The sequence below is a fragment of the Hoplias malabaricus genome, chromosome 6 (assembly GCF_029633855.1).
Source record: "Hoplias malabaricus isolate fHopMal1 chromosome 6, fHopMal1.hap1, whole genome shotgun sequence".
Classification (NCBI taxonomy): Eukaryota; Metazoa; Chordata; class Actinopteri; order Characiformes; family Erythrinidae; genus Hoplias; species Hoplias malabaricus.
Window position 1 is genome coordinate 2268483 of NC_089805.1, and position 15975 is coordinate 2284457.

At 41.1% G+C, this 15975-nt stretch overlaps 1 protein-coding gene across 2 annotated transcripts; it reads right to left on the minus strand.

Moving 5' to 3' along the window:
• Nucleotides 1-47: 47 nt before the first annotated feature.
• Nucleotides 48-14851, minus strand: LOC136700368 (uncharacterized). 2 transcript variants are annotated; one of them, XR_010803734.1, is made up of 11 exons: nucleotides 14594-14851; nucleotides 13694-13785; nucleotides 10547-10649; nucleotides 10327-10428; nucleotides 9938-10072; nucleotides 8692-8725; nucleotides 7572-7616; nucleotides 7449-7484; nucleotides 4776-4875; nucleotides 2954-3146; nucleotides 48-242 (listed from the first exon to the last, which is right to left on the minus strand). XR_010803734.1 is itself a non-coding variant. In XM_066675691.1 (10 exons), the coding sequence occupies exons 1-10, from the start codon at nucleotides 14618-14620 to the stop codon at nucleotides 3038-3040; spliced, it is 783 nt and encodes a 260-aa protein (XP_066531788.1). In that variant the 5' UTR covers nucleotides 14621-14851; the 3' UTR covers nucleotides 1254-3037. The 2 variants fall into 2 exon arrangements, 1 of the variants encoding a protein (XP_066531788.1); XM_066675691.1 differs by lacking the exon at nucleotides 48-242 and having other exon boundaries at nucleotides 1254-3146.
• Between the last annotated feature and the right edge of the window lie 1124 nt (nucleotides 14852-15975).

Genomic DNA, 15975 nt, shown 5'->3' on the forward strand with positions numbered 1-15975 from the left:
GATCGTTAAAATTATTTTTACTTGGTTTAAACTTAAATCAATGAAGAAAATCCATCCATTATCTGTAACCCTTATTCAGTTCAGGGTCGCGGTGGGTCCAGAGCCTACCTGGAATCATTGGGCACAAGGCGGGAATACACCCTGGAGGGGGCGCCAGTCCTTCACAGGGCAACACAGACACACTTTCACACCTACGGACACTTTTGAGTCACCAATCCACCTTCAAACGTGTGTTTTTGGAACTGTGGAAGGAAATGCAGTTTTATATCAAACAAGCGTCACTGCACATGTAAGAGTCTCTCACACTATAGGCGTGACACACCATAAGAAGTAATTGATTCACATATATAAGTGATGGACATAGTTTTAATGGAATACTGCCGAAACAATACATTGTGTCAACACAAACCCATAGTGAAATTATTTTTTTTCTGGGTTTGAGCCCTTGGTGTCTGTGAGGAGTGTGGTGTGTTCTCCCTGTGTCTGCGTGGGTTTCCTCCGGGTGACTGTCTGTGAGGAGTGTGGTGTGTTCTCCCTGTGTCTGCGTGGGTTTCCTCCGGGTGACTTGTCTGTGAGGAGTGTGGTGTGTTCTCCCTGTGTCTGCGTGGGTTTCCTCCAAGTGACTGTCTGTGAGGAGTGTGGTGTGTTCTCCCTGTGTCTGCGTGGGTTTCCTCCGGGTGCTCCGGTTTCCACCCAAGGTCCAAAAACACTTTGGTAGGTGGACTGGCGTTTCAAACGTGCCCGTAGCTGTGAGTGTGTGTCGACCTGTGAAGGACTGGTGCCCCCTCCAGGGTGTGTTCCCACCTTGCGCCTTATGTTTCCGGTTAGGCTCTGGACCCACTGCAACTCTGAAGTGGATAAGTTCTTATAGACAATGAATTGATTAATTAATTGATATAATACAATACAATATAATATTATATAAAATAATCAAAATCATATCATTATATCATTTCACTTTCACACTATTGGTGTAAAAAAAGCTATTTCATGCATCATGAAATGTGTAAATTGGGCTATAATGAGAGAGAGAGAGAGAGAGAGAGAGAGAGAGAGAGAGAGACAGAGAGAGTTGGAAATATACTGATATTAAACAAAGTATAAAAAAAAATCAAATAATCAATTCTGCATACAAACATCTTAACAATTAAAAACACATTTTATTACATTTATTTAACCAAATCTAAAACAAACTTATTTTTCTGTACATGTACAAAAAGAAAACATTGTTCATCATGTGATAAAAACCATATGACAAGTCATGAAAATTAACATACATTATTTTAGCTCTTTTGTGGTGTAATTTATAATACTTCATATTTTCCATGCGTCCTTATGTTTAATTCGTTTACATAATAAAGGTCTACCAGGAGAAATATCAGGACAAGAAATCAAACTTCATTCTGGAGGTACTTAGAAATTCACTGTAATACGTTTTGATGGAGAAGTTCATACAACAGATAATCCCTCAATCTGTTTTTGCAAAATGAAGTTAGTGAAATATTAAATAACACTGATTTTATGAAGAAGCACACATATAGACCACAGTTGCTACCACAAATTTGTTTTGAAAACTGAGGGCACTTGTGATAAAATTCATATGGAAAAGACACATCTATAATTCTTCTGTAACGCCAAATACTGGACAACCATACATTTTTGTATTTTAGCAAGAACTTTAACAATTTCACGTTAATATGATTTTAATGAATCTAAGAGTTTTACCTTGACAATAGTGCTTTTCTTGTCTGATTTTTTGTTTTTTTGTTAAATTGAGAACAGCAGCCACCCAGTGTACAGAGCCTATATTAATAGGAATGACTATAATGTTATATCTCCACCAATTTCTTTGAACTTTTGGAGAATCTGGCAGGACTTCTGTCTCTTCACAATATAAACTGCAAATGTGGAGTATCGTGGTTTTGCAAAAATATATCTGAATGCGTGTACGGGACAATTTTTTCACATTGATCATTACATTCATGTTTTGTCTCCTGCAATTTTAAATTCTGTAAATTTACACAATTTTTTTACTCTAAAGCAAGTAGAACACAGTTAGATTTGGACACCATTTTATGAACAATAGTAGAACTGTAAGTTATATGACAAACACCATTGAGAGTCCAGACATTTTTACCTGCTTTGAAAACTTTAGCAAAGGGAAGCTTTTTTTAGAAAGAGATAATGGCTCCAGTTTTGTAAATATTACAGTATTACAGCTAAACACTGAGGGCAGAGTTATTATTTGATCTGGATTAATACTGCATTGCTCTGACACTACAAATAGTGTTTTGGGGCAATGAATGGTCACATTTTTAATAATGGACACTGAATCTTTTCCTCCACGTTTGTTACACTTGCTTATTTTGGAAAATGATTTAAGAGAATCTTCACGTCCTATAGATGGTTTGTGTGTAATATAAGGATTTTATGTGGTTTCTGCTAAATACACCTGAATCTGCATTGCATTTGCAGCTGTATAATGACAAAACATGAATGTGCATCAGATCATTTGAGAAGAAATTCCCTGAAAGGATTTGTTCTACAAAGTTGTCCACGTAAGAATAAACAGACTGTGGTTTTGTGTTCACACAATGTATTGTTTTGGCAGTATTCCATTAAACCTATGTCCATCCTTTTTCAATGTGAATGAATTACTCATATGGTGTGTCACGCCTATAGTGTGAGGGACTCTGACATGTGCAGTGACGCTTGTTTGATATAAAACTGCATGTTTTCAGAAAGAGGAAGGTCTGGAGAGTTCACTTCACTATGGGTTTGTGTTGACACAGTGTAGTTTAGGCAGTATTCCGTTAAAACTATGTCCATCAAAGATTTTCAGGTAAAAAAAATTCGTTTTTTTTTTTTTATTATATAAGACGACACAAGGATGCCTGTGTTTTATTTTGAAATGGAAATAAAAGCTATTTCCGGTGATAATATTGTTGCTTACTGAGCTAGTCGTCCATATCTGTCCTTTATATTGCATCAACTTCCTGTGAATGGTCACAAAGTCAGAACCATCCATAAAGTGTCTTCACTGTGCACACAAACAGATCGGATTCCCGTTCGGGTTCAGTGGTTCTGCTGCAACATTCTCCAGCTCCACATCTCCGTCTCTACGATGTTCATTGCCATGAGAAGTTCTGAGAGAGAGAGAGAGAGAGAGAGAGAGAGAGAGAGAGAGAGAGAGAGAGAGAGAGAGAGAGAGGGCACCTGTTGTGTATTTAATTTTTTATTTTACAAAAGCAATATTAAAAGTATAAAGAATAGTCAAAAGTATAGTGAAAATATTACACTATTATTTATAACTAATCTCAAATACTTTTATATTGTGATTTAATTTTATAGGTCAGTTATACACTATATTGTCAAAAGTTATCACTTGTTATCAGTCTGTCTTCACACAAACATATGACACTGAGTGACATCCCATTCTTAATCCATAGGGTGTAAGACAATGTCATCTTTGCAGCTATAACAGCTTCAACTCCTCTGGGAATTGTTTTACATTCTTCCAGAAGCACATTTGTGAGGTCAGACACTGATGTTGGACGAGAAGCCGTGGATCGCAATCTCCGATCTAATTTATCCCAAAGGTAAAGGGTAGAGGTCAGGACTCTGAAGGCCAGTCAAGTTCTTCCACACCAAACTTGCTCTTCCATGTCTTTATGGACCTTGCTTTGTGCACTGGGGTGCAGTTACGTTGGAACAGGAAGTGGCCATCCCCAAAGTGTTCCCACAAAGTTGGGAGCATGAAATAGTCCAAAATCTCTTGGTATACTGAAGAGTTAAGAGTTCCTTTCACTTTCACAAGGGAACAACCCCACACCATAATACACCCTGCACCAAACATTACACTTGGCACAAGTACAGTTCTCTCGACAACCGTCAAACCCAGACTCGTCCATCAGATTGCCAGACCGAGAAGCGTGATTCGTCACTCCAGAAAACACGTCTTCACTGCTCTAGAGTCTAGTTGTGGCATGCTTTACATCACTGCATCCAACACTTTACATTATGCTTGGTGATGCAGCTGCTCGCCAACCCATACCATGAAACTCTCTACGCACTGTTCTTGAGCGAATCTGAAGGCCACATGTAGCGATTGAATCTGCAGAAAGTTGGCGACCTCTGTGCACTATGCGCCTCTGCATCCGCTGACCCCTCTCTGTCATTTTACGTGACCTACCACTTTGTGGCTGAGTCGCTATCGATCCCATTCACTTCCATTTACTTATACAAGCGCTGACAGTTAACTGTGGAATATTCAGTGGCAAGGAAACGACTTCACGACACGATCCTATCACAGTACCACACTGGAATTCACTGAGCTCCTGAGAGCGACCCATACTTTCACAAATGTTTGTAGAAGCAGTCTGCATGTCTAGGTGCTTGGTTTTATACACCTGTGGCCATGAACAACTTCTAGGACTTAGAGAATCTGCTGCTAACATCTTGGAGTCTAATACCAAAGGACCCCTTCAGAGGTCCAATGGCATCCCTGCCCTGAATGATTAGACAGTTTTGGTGGCATTAATGTTATGGTGAGCGTTGGGGGTTCAGTATTTAAAGGCACTTCAGCCTTGGATATTCCTGCCAGTCCTGGGGGATCGAACCATCAACCAAGCCCAGTTCTCTAATCATTAGGCCAAGGCTGCTCCCATCATCTATACTGATTGAATATATAAATTTAATAAGAATGCAGTTGTAAACCTAATCTTCATAAAGTTTATTTCCTGTTTCAAATTGTGGTGTGTAAGTGCCAGACATACCCACGTATACATTTCCAGTAGATACAGGCAGCAATGACACCAATGAAGACCACTATAGCGACCACTATAGACAGGATGATAGGAAGCCAGTCCACAGTATCTGGTGATAAATAACAATAACATAATATATATATAACATAAATATAACATTATTATTATGGAGGAACTACAGTCCTACTTGTATTACCAAATATCCAGCCTCCGAGGGTATAATGAATTACTTTCAATCTTTTAAACCTCCTCACAGACTATCACCAGGAGGAAACCCACGCAGACACAGAGAGAACACAACACAGTCCTCACAGTCACCCGGAGGAAACCCATGCAGACACAGAGAGAACACAACACACTCCTCACAGTCACCTGGAGGAAACCCACGCAGACACAGGGAGAACACACCACACTCCTCACAGACAGTCACCCGGAGGAAACCCACGCAGACACAGGGAGAACACACCATACTCCTCACACACAGCCACCCGGAGGAAACCCACGCAGACACAGAGAGAACACACCACACTCCTCACAGACAGTCACCCGGAGGAAACCCACGCAGACACAGAGACAACACACCACACTCCTCACAGACAGTCACCTGGAGGAAACCCACGCAGACACAGGGAGAACACACCACACTCCTCACAGACAGTCACCCGGAGGAAACCCACGCAGACACAAGGAGAACACACCATTCTGACTGTTTTGCAAAACAGGGCTGACCTTGCTGGCATACTCAATTAACCGAAAATGTTAAGTGAACTGTATTTAAGTCTATGTTCAGTTGTGTATCTATAAGCATAAATCGTGTGAACTAGAACCTGAACAGAACATAATATTTTATTTAGTATTTTATTTAACCAAGTAATTTAGAACAAATTCTTATTAAAAGTAGATCTAATTGTCGAGAGAATAACCGAGGAGCTCAGTGGATCCTCATTCCCCTTATGGCACAGGATATAGAAAGGAAGCCTCATGTTTTATAAAACACTGGAATAGACAGTCAAACTGATCCTGGTGTTTTAAGCAAACAAAGAAATTTAACAGAAGGCATTTATATGAAACAAATCTTCACACCTTTGGATGTGGGAGTAGATAAAGGAATCGTCCTGTTTTAGAAAACACAGTATGTTTATTAGCTTACACTGTACATTCAGCAGAAGTACTGAATTCTGTACTGTTTTTAACAGGAACTGCTAGAACGCTGGTGCGCTGATTAATACAGAACCGTATGGGGCTCTGGCACGTGCCGTGTTTATCGTGTCTGGTAAATGCAGATCACTTACATAAGCTGCAATAAAATACTCACTTGAATTAAATAGACGAAAGGCCCTGTAACACTCGTAGTCCGTCATAGATTAATTTCAACACAATATTATCACAATATAATCTTATATCGCAAGAATATTATAGGCGATAGTCGTATTGCCCAGGCCTTCACTTTTCTCTGGTAAATTGAAAGGATCTGAAAGCACGGTACAGTGGAACCTCTACCTACGAACTTGATCCGTTCTGTGACCCGGTTCTTAAGTGGGAAAGATTGTTTCTCGAGTCAATTTTCCCCATTTAAAATAATGGAAAAGCAATTAATGTGTTCCAGCCCCCACCCCGAAAGTCACCCTTTTTGCACTGATATACGTTTACAACACTCTCACATTAGTAAAAAATGCATGTAGCGTTACTAAAAATAAAAGAGAAATACAGTGGAAACAGTGATAAAAAAGAAATAATAAAGTTGTAAGTGGTTACACATCGCTACCTTGAAGACGTGACGACTGGCTGGAGGAGTAACACAGGCACTGGCTGTATGACGGGAGGTGGGGGGTGAATGTGGGGAGACAAAGCGTAGATACGGCTTAACTTAGCACGAATTTCGATGTCTGCTATTTACACTAATGCTAAATTGCTAAAGCTACAATGTGCTAATCTTAAAACCTCACTCAAGTCTGGACGCGCTGGGAGACTCGCCTATTGGGGTCAGTGGCCATTTCCAGCCGCCGGCTCAGCGGAGGCTCGGGTTCGTTTCTAGAGTCGTGGTTCGTTGGTGGAGGCAAAAAAAATATTCAAATGCCCAGTTCGTATCTTGGAAAGTTCGTTAGTAGAGGTCCCACTCTATACTAGACGGTGTCTATATTAGACGGTGTGGGGGTGCACTGTTGGGTTGAGTTAACCTCATATCTGTGAACAGGGGTTGAGTGAAGGGTTTCGGTGCAGTTCAGCTCAGCACAGCCCAACAACAGCCTCATCCTACTGGTGTTTTCCCTCACCTCTTTTCAGACTGTGACATCAACAGTCAGTTAGCTCCCACAGCACCTCCTCCCTGGGGTTCTCTTAAATGCACATGAATTAACTCTTTGGCCTTGTACAAACCCTGTTCACAATACACCTCACGTCAAGATGTCATGTCAAGATTATGTGTTTGGGTTCCCCAAGGCATAAGCAGGTAAGTGGCCCTTTGGTGACCGTTATAAAGAGATATTTATCTTTAAAACACCACTTTTAAGGACTACTTAGTTTCAAAGCACCATTATGGAGAGAAGATTTGCTTTAAAACACTGTAAAATCATGCACTGCACTTAACAATAAAGCAGGTCAGCTCCTTATGTATGATGTATTTTTGTATTCAAGATGCAGCTTAATGTCTTAATTGTGATGTATGCATATTGTTCTACTCACAAGGGGTCGTAGGTGATACAGTAGTGTTGCTCACAACTAAACAAACAACACAGATGAGTATTATCCATTTGTCTATAAAGATAACAGATGACGATCTCAATTTTGAAATATTTCAGTACTCACCGGTGTCATTGAGCCATTGTGCAGAAGATTCACTAGTGTTGTTCTCTAAAAAAGCACAAACAAGTATATCTAATAATACTATAATAAATATAATGTTATTTAGCCATAAAACACAAAAACACTAGAAATTTAATTTGACCAGGGGCTCTCAAACATGTTTTGATACAGACTGATGCAGAAGAGCTGAGTTATAATGTAGAGATACTGCATATTAAGTGTTAATATCATGTGATTTGTCATTTGAGCACTCTCAGTTTTACTGACTATATCCAGGATGTTTTCTACAGTGAAATATAAAAAAGTGCTGTGTCTAAAATTATTTACAGCCCTAGATTTAAATTTACAGTGTTCTACTAGGGCATGTTCATGGTGCCCCATTTTGGAAAAATGATTAGTATCACAGACTCCATATTATAATATTTAAAGTGCTCAGAGTATCATGAGAACCAACAAATTGTAAACATAGCACAAAAAAGTAAGAAAATTTGTGTTTGTAGATTATTTCTTTGTTGTAACAATGATTCTTGGCTATGAATCTTATACCATTGGGAAGCCTGTTAATTTCCCTTTTAAATGGTGCCACATTTGTAAGGAACATGCATTTGTGGGAGGAGCAGTAGAGCGGAATGTGTGGGTTGCGCCCATGAAAAGTTTGCCAAATCCTCTCTGCCAAGGCCAAACAGCTTATTCTGTGTGATGGTGTGGGGCGGCATCTCCCTCACTGGAAAAACAAGGCTCGTCATCATTGGAGGCAATCTCAATGCAGAGAGACATCGAGAAGAAATTCTGCAACCAGTGGCAACCACTTATCTCCACAGCCTGGGAACGAACTCTATCCTTCAAGACGACAACGCTCGCCCCACACAGTGTGCTTTATCAGAGACTACCTCCAGAATGTGGGAGTGGAGAGGATGAAGCCTGCCAGCAGTCCTGACCTCAACCCCATTTTCTTTCTTTTTGTGCTATGTTTATTACCACAATACAATAGAGTTTGTAGGTCTATGATTCCATCAGCTAAGGTTTAAATCATTATTGACAGTTTTCGACTAGTGATCAGTGGAACTAAGTAGGAGTTATTTTGAAAAACTCCATTACACGAAATGTGAGTGCAGTTGCTTACCTCTGAATTCAACGCAGAGAACACCAAGACTGGCCTGTAGCACAGAAACGAATTCCATCACTTTAAATCTCTTATATCCCACAGATAAATTCAAGACCAATAAGAAATAATATGCTTCTCAAATTGCAAATGCTTTAATGAGGAAAATACATTGACATGCCAAAAGTTAATAGACAGCACTATGTAAATTGACTACATATAACACCTATTAAATATAACACAAATTACACAGATGTGGGCATTTCCAAACCAGTCTCCTGAGGTAACTCCAATTCATTATCAATTTACAGACTAATAAGCTGCAGCCAAAACCTGGAACTATTAAGACTGGATACATTTATCCCCAAGGTTTCCATTAAAACATTTAAACATTAAAATATCTGCAAACATTTAAAATTATAAATGCAACTCCTGTGAGATTGATGTACATCTTATTTTTGTTGTTGTTTTTGTAGGTTTTTAAACTTATTTTGTATTTGTTCTTTGTCACTTGTCACTTTCTTAACATTTTGTATTGTTCGTATTGTCACGCTCTAGCCCTGATTCTCAGTTTCCCACTTTGTTTTAGTTTCCTGGATTGAGGAACATATGGCTCTGCCTTTTTTTGTTCTGTCCTTCTCCTTAGCTCCACCCTAGCCCCACCTTGTAATCGGCGACTCCACTTGTGTCTCCTTTGTTGCCCTGCCTTCTCGTATCCTTGTTTATAAGCCTCCTGTATTCTTGTTTATAATTTTTTGTTTGTGTTGTCTTCAGTGGACATTACTTACCCGTACACTGGTCTGTCTGTGTATTCCTTGTGTTCCTAGTCTCTAGTAGTTTAGCTGTGTATTCTGTTTATCTTTCCTCAGTCTGTTCTTGATGCTACTGTCCTAGTTCCCAGGTCTTTGTATATGTTCTCTTTGTTTAGCCCTAGCTCTGTTTGTTTATCTTTTCCCTGTATCTTAATCCTAGCTTTGTATTTAGTCCTGTGATTGTTTGTTAGCATTAGTTCTGTCTTGTTTGCCTCAGTTTAAGGTTTTTGTGTATCTTCCTGTTTCTAGTTTGAGTTGTGTTTTTTAGGCATTCCTTGTTCTCCTTAGTTTTGTTTGGTTTCCTTGTCTTAAATAAAATCTGTTATTGCATGTGTCCGCCTCCATAAGATCTCCCCGAGGCTGCCACTGTAAATAAGAGGTTCTTAAAGACTTGCCTGGTCAAATCAATACTAAATAAATAAAATGGGCATGTCGGTGTAAGATTCTGAACTTACATTTTCATAATGGATGCGGATCATAACAAACAGTCCTTCCACGGGTTCTTCTGTGGTTAGGTTTTCAGGTGTGACCTTTATAGCTGGTTTCGTCAGATCTTTAGGTGTAGAAGGATCAGCCAAGAACCCCTTAACCTGATAAGTAAAGGCAAGATGTGTAAGTCTATCTAAACTTGATATTCATTAAAACAATACATAGATTATTACAGTTGACTATGAGCTGAGATGTTTCTGCTACATGGCAACAAAATCTGTTCTTATTGATGCACTGTAATCACCAATGCAGTGATTAATATGATTTAACGCAATGTGATTAACAGGATTTAACTTAATGAAGAGTTAAATAATCTGGTTAAATGGCATGACGATACAACGAGCCATCTCCTTACTGGGTCATGCCAGCTCACTTCTTTATCCTTATTTTTCAAAGGTTCGGTCGGGATTGAATATGTCCAGTTTCCAGAAAAAGAATCCACAGAGATGATGCCAAACTGAAACAAATTCAAATACAGTGAGTCAGGGCCAGTTCCACCTGTTCCAAAAATGACATACGTGCTAGAACTTTTAGTAAAATAACATTTAAGTAATCCATTCAACTTTTATCCTTACATAAATGTTTTGGTACTGAGAACATGAAGGCGTTGGATCTGTGCTGACCTCAGCAGCAGCAACACTGGCTACCAACAGTAGTTCAAAGGTAATCATCATTGACCTGTAACATACAAGAATAACTAGAATCATTATTTAAAATATCAAATAGCCAATAAATGCTTAAAGGCTAAGCACCACTTAATGGCCCTCCATGAATATTCCACATTATTTTAGTTACTGACATATATAAGTATGAATTAAAATGAAAATTGCTGTATTATAGCTGTCATAAAACACCATTATGACTGACTGTTATGACAGTATCTAGCTAAATAACCAACATTATTCATGACAATAGCCTAGCAATAAGCTAAACTCAAGCTCAAGTTTAGCAAGTCAAGCTAACGTTAACTAACACCAGCTAAAACAGGCAAAGTAAGTGTACTTATAGCACCAGCTCTATGAAAGTGTCAAACAATAAATACAGTGGAATTTGAGTTCCTAACTTGTGTTTATTGATAGTCAGAAAACATGTTATTTCTTACTAATTGAAGGAATAAGGTTTAAAAGACCGTTGGTCTCCCCCCCCCCCCCAAACGGTGTTGGGAAACTCTAATAGGCGTCTTGCCTGTGACGTAGATGGTGGACAACAACTCTAGAAGTTGCAATTAATTTAATGCAAAATGACCAAAAGGTGTGTTGTTTTTGGCTGCAATCATTCAATGTACAGTGGGACATCTGTGCACAAATGGCCCAAAGATCCCAAAATATCCAGAAAATGGACTAAATTTGTCCACTTTAAACGGGCACTTTGGAAAGGACCATCCGCTCACTCCGTTATCTGTAGCTCATTTCACTGGCGCTTTTCCAACAATATGGGCATGTAAGGACGCCAACGAAAGGTGTTCAAGAGCCTCTGTAACATGGAGGTAAACAGGGTAAGGACACTCACTTCGCCTGTTTTAGTTGGTGTTAGTTAGCGTTAGCTTGACTTGCTAAACTCGGTGGCTCAGATTATACTCGGCTACGTAGCTGCATTACGGAGGTTTATAGTGTCGGATGAATTCGAGTTCGACTTCGATCACATTTACAAGAATAACGGTACCTCTAAATTTGAGTTTAGCATATTGCTAGGCTATTGTCATGGTATAATGTTGGTTATTTAGCTAGATACTGTCATAACAGTCAGTCATAACGGTGTTTTACCGCGGCGTTGTTCAGCTGTTGTCCACCAGTGACGTCACGGTTGCGTTCAAGAATTTCCGTAGCGAGCTCGGGTTTTTCCGTCAATTTAATAAAATTGTCAGTTTTAAAGCAAATTAAGCAGCTATACATCCATCCATTATCCACCGCTTATCCGGGTCCGGGTCGCGGGGGAAGCAGTTGGAGCAAAGAAACCCAGACCTCCCTCTCCCCAGCCACCGACTCCAGCTCCTCCGGGGGTATACCGAGGCGTTCCCAGGCCAGTCGAGACATGTAGTCTCTCCAGACGTGTTCTTGGTCTGCCCCGGGGCCTCATCCCCATTGGACATGCCCAGAACACCTCACCAGGAAAGCGTCCAGGAGGCATCCGAACCAGATGCCCGAACCACCTCAACTGGCTCCTCTCGACGTGGAGGAGCAGCGGCTCCACTCCGAGTCTCTTTAAAGGTATTTAAACTCCTCCACTTGAGGCAGGATCTCACTTCCAACCTGGAGAGAGCACTCCACCCTTTTCCGACTGAGTACCATGGACTCGGACTTGGAGGTGCTGATCCTCATCCCTACCGCTTCACACTCGGCTGCAAACTGGTCCAGCAAGAGCTGGAGGTCCCGGCTCGATGAAGCCAACAAGACCACATCATCTGCAAAAAGCAGACATAGAATCCTGAGAGCACCAAACCGGACACCCTCTGCCACTTAGCTACGCCGAGAAATTCTGTCCATAAAAATTGTGAACAGAACCGGTGACAACGGGCAGCCCTGATGGACTTACTGCAAGCCATACGAACCAGACTCCTGCTCTGTTTGTACAGGGACTGGATAGCTCGTAACAAAGAGCCCAGTACCCCATACTCCCTGAGCACCCCCCACAGAATACCCCGAGGGACACGGTCGAATGCCTTCTCCAGATCCACAAAACACATGTAGACTGGTTGAGCAAACTCCCATGCACCCTCCAGGATCCTGGCGAGGGTAAAGAGCTGGTCCTGTGTTCCACGACCGGGGCGGATTCCGCATTGTTCCTCCTGGATCCGAGGTTCAACTATCAGTCGGACTCTCTTCTCCAGTACCCCTGCATAGACCTTACCGGGGAGGCTGAGGAGTGTGATCCCCCTATAGTTGGAACACACCCTCCGATCCCCCTTTTTAAAAAGGGGAACCACCACCCCAGTCTGCCAGTCCAGAGGCACTGCCTCCCGATGTCCACGCGATGTTGCAAAGACGTGTCAACCAGGACAGCCCCACAACATCCAGAGCCTTGAGGAACCCGGGGTGAACCTCAACCACCCCCGAGGCGCTACCGCCAAGGAGTTTCCCTACCACCTTGGCCACTTCAGCCCCAGTGATAGACGAGCCCCCCCCCCCCGGGGTCCCCAAGCTCTGCTTCCTCTGCGGAAGACGTGCTGGTGGGATTGAGAAGATCCTCGAAGTATTCCTTCCACCGTCTGGTGACGTCCCCAGTCGAGGTCAACAGTTCCCCACCCCCACCATATACAGTGTTGGTGGAAAACTGCTTTCCCCTCCTGAGTCGCCTGACGGTTTGCCAGAAACTTCTCGGAGCCGACCGAAAGTCAATTAAGCAGCTATTTTCATTTTAATTCATACTTATACAATGTACAATGAATGTAATGGTGTCTCAGGCTTTGTCAATGCTGCCTGGTATTTACACTATGTTGATGTCAATAGGAGTCAGATTTACATGCACCACCTCAGCAGTATAAATACTGTTGCAAATTTAGGCCAAGGGGTAGGAATAAGTTCTTCCCTTTTGGGTCGTTAACAATACTACTCATGGTTTTATTTACATAGTAGGCCTAGATGTACATAAAATGTAGAAATTCCAGAAGTTAAAACTGGTCGTGATTGTAATTATAATTTGGCTAAGATAATATCAGAGGGGATTTCCCCATCCCAGAACACCCCCACTATTGAAAAGCTTGATACACCCCAGAGTGTATCTACCTGAGATTCTTCATGTAGTGTGGAGTCCTTATATTTGTTGGGGGCATCAACGGGTGTGGGGAATGAGGGGGGCCTCTCATTGACTGTAGAAACTGTAAAAGAGTATTGGATTATAGATCATGAGCCCTTGATAAACTTACCCCTATGATGATGTAACTGTAAATTTGTGTACAGTGCAGTGAGATGATAATGAGGTGTAACAGATTTAATACATCCCTTCGTTCACAATGCCCTGCAACATCACATACAAGAGAGTATGTGGCATAGACAGCAATCTATGACCATTTTTTGCTTTCAATATTAACTAGCAAATGATTCGAATGAACTGCAGCCATGAGTTAAATTGTGTAAATTGTGTATTTAATAAATAAATGTGATTTAATAACTATAAAATGTGTGTATTTAGTGTTGATAAGCAATGACTGACTAGTTAAATTTACTGTGCAGTGACAAACTGTTGCTCACTACTCCCAATGCAGATGTAGGTCCCCTTTAAAGTTTAAAGTCATTCTCTGTGGTTTGGAATCTCACTTAAATTGACTGAACACACTGTGTAATCCACTTCCCTTGTTTGACTGCGGTTAAGCCTTAGTAGGCTTAACCGCAGTCTTGTTTGCGATGGAATAGTTATACATACTGTTGGGATTTGCCCGTGAAATGTGAACTTACCAACAAAGGGACCTCTATATATTAGTAAACAGTTAAAACAAGACTGGCATATTAAATCTAGAGTAATATTTTCTCATATTTAGAGTATAATTTTTCTTAATATTTCTTTACAGAAAAGAAGCACTGATGAGCAGGCCTCTCCTTGTGTATTTTATTTCATATTAGTATTATTATATTATTTCTGGAGAGAAAATAGTGTGCACAGTAAAGTTGAATTAAACAAACACTCACTCCGTAAAACCTGTTAGCGCGCGACATCCCTCGAAGCAGGTGAGCGCGCGAATCTCCCTCGAAGCAGGTGAGCACGCGAATCACTCTCCGTGAAGTTTGTGAGCGGGCTATTTTCTCGCTCGTCGAATTCCTCTGTCGTCTCTAAAGCCTCACGTGAATGTGTCGAAGCGCGCGAATATCTACGATGTATGTGAAACCGGTGAGCGCGAGAATAACTTCTGTGAATCCTTCCGTGCGCAAATCTCTGGGAAGCCGGTGAGCGCCTGAATCTGTGTGAAGGTGTCAGCGTCCGAAACTCTTCTGTGAAATAGAGGTGAGAGGTTTCCCTCTCCCGCACGCCCTGACTGCTGCGCACGGCTTGTCATTCAACCAATCAGAGAACAACAAGCAAAGGTACCAATCAGCGAAGAGTTATACCACCAATCAGGGAGGGGAGGGGAGGAGAGGGGAGGGGAGGGGAGGGATGGCCGGATCAACCCCTCCGAGCTGAGACACTTGGTTTTCCTGAATGCCAATCTGCCTTCCAAAAAATAGTTGAAGAAAATGTTAAATCAGTTAAATGTGTGTTGACAGTTGTGGTTGTTTTAATCTCTACCGTTGAATGCTGCTGTTTTGCACTTTGCAGAGTATTTGTTTATTTTATTACCCAGAAATGGATGATTATTTAATTTAAAAAGCTATTTTGTAAAACCTACCTTTTGGGTTCCATTGGCTGTATTTCAGAGTTTACAAGTGATTTTTTATTAAGGTGTTTAAATAAAAATCCAGTTATTTATACAATTGAATGTGTGAGTGCAGTCAGTGAGTTATTACAAGACAGCCATAAAAACAATTGGCCATTGCAACGCTAATATTTTTTAATTGAACAATAATATTTTGTGGTCATGTAAAATGTAGGTAATATTGTTCTGTACAAGTGGAAATAAGTTGGTATATACTACAAATCAGAAGAGGCATCATAGAATACTTTACAGTACTTTAGTGAATCAATGTTTCATCAATGAGAGCTTCAGCTACTGTTATAAAAACGACACAATAAGCGCTCTAGGGTCTCGAACCCACCTCTGTGTGATACAGAAAGGCGGGGTTTTCACGTGAAAGCCAGACCAAACACGTCTGGAACCATTGTAGTTTGGACTACGGTGGTTTAAACCAACATGGTTCAAACTACTGTGGTACTAACAAAAAGTTTGACGGTTTTAGGAAATGGTCAGGCTTCAGATGTTGGTTTGTTTAACGATGCATCGTACCACATTAGTTCAATGCTAGCTCCGTCGTTGTACGGGAAACGAACCCCTGGCCCGCCCACTCAGCGCTCTCCTCGAGTCGACACATCACAGTACGGAGAGAGACACCACTGGAGGGAGGTAGCTGTGGGCTCT

Coding starts and splice junctions, on each gene's coding strand:
- LOC136700368 (XM_066675691.1), bottom strand. CDS start 14,620: ATGTCGCGCGCTAACAGGTTTTACGGA. Junction 10,429..10,546: donor CTCAGTACCAAAACATTTAT/GTAAGGATAAAA, acceptor AATTTGTTTCAG/TTTGGCATCATCTCTGTGGA. Junction 7,485..7,571: donor ACAATGGCTCAATGACACCG/GTGAGTACTGAA, acceptor TTGTTTGTTTAG/TTGTGAGCAACACTACTGTA.